This window comes from Cherax quadricarinatus, chromosome 35, assembly GCF_038502225.1.
Source record: "Cherax quadricarinatus isolate ZL_2023a chromosome 35, ASM3850222v1, whole genome shotgun sequence".
Classification (NCBI taxonomy): Eukaryota; Metazoa; Arthropoda; class Malacostraca; order Decapoda; family Parastacidae; genus Cherax; species Cherax quadricarinatus.
The window spans coordinates 20,391,145-20,397,226 of record NC_091326.1 but is presented as its reverse complement, the minus strand read 5'-3'; the positions used below and the strand labels follow the sequence as shown (position 1 = coordinate 20,397,226).

Here is a 6,082-nt window from a genome sequence, read left to right as displayed (position 1 = left end):
GTACCATGACTCGTTGTTGCCTCCCTGTCAGGTATTCTCTGATTCATTGCAGTGCCCTCCCTGTAATACGCGTCTGATCCTCTAGTTTCTGCACTAGTCTCTTGTGAGGAACTGTGTCGAAGGCATTCTTGCAGTCCAAGAAAATGCAATCAACCCACCCCTCTCTCGCGTGTCTCACTTCTGTAACTTTGTCATAGAACTCCAGGTTTGTGACACAGGATTTGCCTTCCATGAATCCGTACTGGTTATCGTTTATAATCTTGTTCCGTTCCAGGTGCTCCACCACTCTCCTCCTGATAATCTTCTCCATGACTTTGCATACTATACTGGTCAGTGACACTGATCTGTAATTTAGTGCCTCTTTTCTGTCTCCTTTTTTTAAAAATGGGAACTACATTTGCGGTCTTCCATACCTCAGGTAGTTGCCCAGTTTCAAGGGATGTGTTGAAGATTATGGTTAATGGCACACACAGTACATCTGCTCCCTCCCTAATGACCCACGGGGAGGTGTTGTCCGGTCCCATTGCCTTTGAGGTGTGTGTGCGTGTGTACTCACCTATTTGTGGTTGCAGGGAGTCGATTCACAGCTTCTGGCCCTGTCTCTTCGCTAGTCGCTACTAATTATCTTCCTGCTTCATGAGCTTCATTGTATCTCTTCCTAAAGCTATGTATAAAGCCTGCCTTCACTTTAGCAATCTCCAGATTACTCCACTTCCTGACAACTCTGTGGCTGAAGAAATACTTCCTAACATCCCTGTGACTCATCTGAGTTTTTAACTTCTGGTTGTGTCCCCTTGTTGCTGTGTACCATCCACCCTGTCAATTCCTCTCAGTATTTTATATGTCGTTATCACGCCCCCGCCAATCCCTCCTGTCCTCCAGTGTCAGTCAGGTTGATTTCCCTTAACCTCTCCTTAGCACAGGCACTAGTTTTGTTGCAAACTTTTACACTTTCTCTAGTTTCTTGACGTGCTTGACCAGGTGTGGGTTCCATGCTGGTACCGCATACTCCTTTGACTCCTAGCCTGTACTCTATCTGCGGTCTTCTTTCACTTTCTCCAATCTTCATAACTTTGCATTTGGTGGGGTTAAACTCCAGAAGCCATTTGCTGGACCAGGCTTGCCCCCTGTCCAGATCCCTTTGTAGTCCCACCTGATCCTCATCCACTTGAATTATTCGCATGGTCTGCAAACAGGGACCCATCAATCTGTCCCTTCCGTCATGTCATTCACATATACCAGAAACAGTACCTGCCCCAGGAGTGATCCTTGTGGAACCAACTTGTGCGTGTGTGTAAAACCATCCACAGGGAAAGATTAAATGGTATAATTCTAGGTTTTTCACACTGCAACCCGTGCCTGGTCAGGAGCTGTGCAGTACTGCACACTAATGTTGTGTATCTCTTACAATACATTATTATTACATTCATGGGTAAGCGATAAAGTTTTAGGGGTTATACAGTGCGGGGAGGGGAGGGGAGGGGAGGGGAGGTGAGGTGAGGTGAGGTGAGGTGAGGTGAGGTGAGGTGAGGGGAGGTATGCTTCATTCTTATCAGTTATTATTATCACTTTTCTGCCCTGTGAGTGTAAAATTTTTATATAATCTTCAACGATCCTACATAGCTTTTTGTTCACATTTTTGTCCATACAGGTATTTTATTTGTGTCTCTCTGAGATCAAATAAAACAATATATTTAGGCTAGGCAAAACATTTTGAACAGAGTAACAGTAAGGTAAACTTTCACCAGGCTCTGCTTCACCAGTACTTCTTCACGGCACCCCTGGCTGCTCCATTGCACCAGATGCCAGTGCCGTTACTGGAGAAGAAGCAGCCACCAGCCACTCAGGAGTACATGACAGACTTCCCGCTTCACCACATCACTGATGCCATCCATAACCATTTGGACACACTCTACATGAAGGGATAACCATATCTTTTTTTAATATCCACAATGAAAATGTCGAACTTAAATCTGAATATCAATACCCTGTAGATATTTTTTTAACACAATGGTTGTCTTCCACTAAAGTTCAATACCTTTGTAACTTGCTCAGCTATCAAACTTTGGGGCCCAGTCCCTGGACCCATTATGTACCTCTGTAATCTTTTGACTACCGCCCACAGGATGGGTATGATGGGGTGCATAATAAAGATATTAAACTAACTTCCACCAATGCAGGGTTAGCCAGAATAGAGGAAATATAAAGTTTTTCTTCATTTTACTTTTAGTAATTTATTCTGGCATTTTAGTTGTCTGTTATGACATGCATGGCTTATGGAGGAAGGATTTTTTCTCCACTCCCTCATGGAGATAAATAATAGGTAGTAGGTTGGTAGACAGCAACCACCCAGGGAGGTACTACCGTCCTGCCAGGTGAATGTGAAACAGAAACCTGTAACCAGGATTGCTGGTGTCTTTTTTTCCGTCTCATTAACACGCTGGATAACAGGTATATCTTGCTACTTCTACTTACACTTAGGTCACATTGTACAGGCATGTACATGCATATATGTACATACACACACGTCGTATGAGGCGACTAAAATGCCGGGAGCAATGGGCTAGTAACTCCTCCTCCTGTATACATTTACTAAAAAAGAGAATAAGAAAAACTTCATAAAACTGGGGTGCTTGAATGTGCGTGGATGTAGTGCGGATGTTAAGAAAGACATGATTGTTAATGTTATGAATGAAAAGAAGTTGGATTCTCACATTGGTCTCCAGATGCTTTCAAGAGGAAGTATTACAAACCTGAGTTGTCAGTTAGCAGTTCGAGAACAGTAATATGAAAAAAAACTTCATTTGATCTTTATTGACACAAGTCAGTCCATCTATCATCATTCCATCATGCAGGAAGAGCCACATGTCTATGGTGCATCCAACAAGATAAGCAGACTCTTGGATGTCACTACTGCCCGGCTCCGGCTGGGTTACAAGTATCTTTGGCAGGTTAAATCACAACCACCAGATGTAGACAAAACGAAATGTAAACTTTGCCAGATGGACTTTTGTCACACCCTGCGATAAAATTAATGAATTTAGAGACAACTCACCCAGAAATGTTCCAGAAATGGCAAAGTATTTTATCCACAGTGGTATATTACAGACCATTCTGGAGAAATGCCCTGACTTTGTTCACTGTAAATAAAGCATTACCACGTGTGTGTGTGTGTGTGTGTGTGTGTGTGTGTGTGTGTGTGTGTGTGTGTGTGTGTGTGTGTGTGTGTGTGTGTGTGTGTGTGTGTGTGTGTGTGTGTGTGTGCGTGTGCGTGTGCGCGTGCGCGTGCGTGCGTGTCTGTCTGTGCGTGCGCCCTCGTATGTGGGTGCGCGTACGCGCTCGTGCAGGTGTATAACTACTTAATATCTGTACGTATTTATAACTCAGTACAATTGTGACCGGGTGTGGCTCATTACTTTGTAATTTGTTCATGATTGTAACCATGTATAGGAGTGTTGATGGTTCATTACCTTTATAACTTGTCATGTGACCAGATTTACCTGGAGTTCATTGCCTTTGTAACTTGCTCAGCTATCATATTACCTCTGTAATCTTTTGACTACCGCCCACAGGATGGGTATGGGGTGTATAATAAACATGTTAAACTAACCTGGCCCTAAGCGAAACAAAGCTGAAGGGGATATAGTTTTGGAGTGGGGAGAAATAAATGGGGATTAAGTCAGGAGTATCTGAGAGAGTTAGAGCTAAGGAAAGGTCAGTAATAATGTTAAAGGATCAGTTATGGAAGTTTAAAAGGGAATATAAATGTGTAAATTCGAGGATTATGTGGATTAAAATAAGGGTCGGATGTGAAAAGTGGATCATAATAAGCGTATATGCACCTGGAGAAGAAAGGAGTGTAAACGAAAGAGATTTTGGGAGATGTTAAGCGAATGTATAGGAACTCTTGAACCAAGTGAGAGAATAATTGTGGTAGGGGACCTAAATGCTAAAGTAGGAGAAACATTTAGAGAGGGTGTGGTAGGTAAGTTTGGGGTGCCAGGTGTAAATAATACTGTATTTTAAGAAAAAAGAGGATAATTAAGTATACAAGATATGATGTAGGGCATAATGACAGTAGTATGTTGTAGCTACTGTGAGAGTAAAAGGTTGATGGAATACAAGGAAAACAGAAGCAGCAAGTAAGAGAGAGGTGAGATATAAACAGGGTAAGATATAAACAGCTATTGGAGGATAGATGGGCTAGTGAGAGCATAGGTAATAGGGTCGAAGATGTATGGGGTAGTTTTAAGAATGTAGTGTTAAAGTGTTTAGCAGAAGTTTGTGGTTACAGGAAAGTGGGTGCGGGAGGGAAGAAGAGTGATTGGTGGAATGATGATGTAAGAGAGTAGTAAGGGAGAAAAAGTTAGCATATGAGGAGTTTTTACAAAGTAGAAGTGATGCAAGGAGGGAAGAGTATATGGAGAGAAAAAGAGAGGTTAAGAGAGTGGTGAAGCAATGTAAAAAGAGAGCAAATGAGAGAGTGGGTGAGATGTTATCAACAAATTTTGTTGAAAATAAGAAAAAGTTTTGGAGTGAGATTAATAAGTTGAGGAAGCCTAGGAAACAAATGAATTTGACAGTTAAAAATAGGAGAGGAGAGTTATTAAATGGAGAGTTAGAGGTATTGGGAAGATGGAGGGAATGTTTTGAGGAATTGTTAAATGTTGATGAAGATAGGAAAGCTGTGATTTCGTGTATAGGGCAAGGAGGAATAACATCTTGTAGGAGTGAGGAAGAGCGAGTTGTGAGTTTGGGGGAAGTTCGTGAGGCAATGGGTAGAATGAAAGGGGGTAAGGCAGTTGGGATTGATGGGATAAAGATAGAAACATTAAAAGTATGTGGGGATATAGTTTTGGAGTGGTTGGTGCTATTATTTAATAAATGTATGGAAGAGGGTACGGTACCTATGGATTGGCAGAGAGCATGCATAGTTCCTTTGTATAAAAGCAAAGGGGACAAAAGAGAGTTCAAAAATTATAGGGAAATAAGTCTGTTGAGTATACATGGTAAAATGTATGGTAGAGTCATTATTGAAAGAATTAAGAGAGACAGGGTAGGATAGCAGATGAACAAGGAGGCTTTAGGAAAGGTAGGGGGTGTGTAGACCAAGTGTTTACAGTGAAACATATAGATGAACAGCATTTAGATAAGGGTAAAGAGGTTTCTGTGGCATTTATGGATTTGGAAAAGGCGTATGACAGGGTGGATAGGGGGGCAATGTTGCACGTGTATGGAATAGGAGGTAGGTCACTGAAAAAAGTGAAGACTTTTGCAAGGATAGTGAGGCTCAGGTTAGAGTATGTAAAAGTAGGCCTTAGACAAGGATGTGTGATGTCACCCTGATCAATATGTTTATAGATGGGGTTGTAAGAGAAGTGAATGCTCAGGTGTTGGCAAGAGTTCGCATCGCTATTGGGCCGTGCGGACGTGCTGCGCAGTAGCTCCTGATTGAGTTGGCTTTTGTGCAGTGTTGACGTGTACTTAGCTCTGTGAAGACCTGTTTGCGCGCTCTCTATGAATTGAAGCAAGATGCCCTCCATCGAGCAACTTTACCAACAGCTTAAGGAAGAATTGAGGATAGCGAAGTTGGAGATTCGGCGACTGACCGAGGAAAACAAGAAGATTCGTAGTAGTCCTCCTGTTTTGAGTCCTCAGGTCAAGAAGGGAAACTGGTCAGTGGCTAGACAGCAGGGAACGAAGGTGACGATCAAGAAGACGAATGGAAAGATAGAAACGATGAAGAAGAAAGAGACTGCCGTGGAAACTGTTGTGGAAAATCTAATACATTCTCAGTGCTACCCGACGAATGTGAGTCGACTACTGGGAACATCACGACGAATGACACCAAGGAAGGTAAGAATATTGTTGTTGTTGGGGATAGCCAAGTTAGGTATATGGATAGGGCGTTCTGCTTGAAGGACAGGAGTAGGAGACAGAGAGTTTGCTTTCCTGGGGCTGGGATGGAGGACATTGTTAGCCGTCTGGATGACATCATGAGAGGTAATGGGAGCAATCCTATTATCTGTCTCAGTGCTGGAGGCAACGATGTTGGCAGATGTAGGCGTGAAGACCTGATTAG

The 6,082-nt window shown here is 42.6% G+C and overlaps 1 protein-coding gene across 3 annotated transcripts in view; it reads left to right on the top strand.

The window, feature by feature from the left end:
* LOC128695100 (cyclin-dependent kinase 20) overlaps positions 1–1,985 on the top strand; it is a 91,468-nt gene extending 89,483 nt beyond the window's left edge. For all 3 annotated transcript variants that reach the window (XM_053785506.2, XM_070091430.1, XM_053785507.2), the window contains one exon: positions 1,749–1,985. In XM_053785506.2, the coding sequence (XP_053641481.1) occupies positions 1,749–1,928 (180 nt within the window). In that variant the 3' untranslated portion in view covers positions 1,929–1,985. The remainder of the gene's footprint in view (positions 1–1,748) is intronic.
* Positions 1,986–6,082: the final 4,097 nt, after the last annotated feature.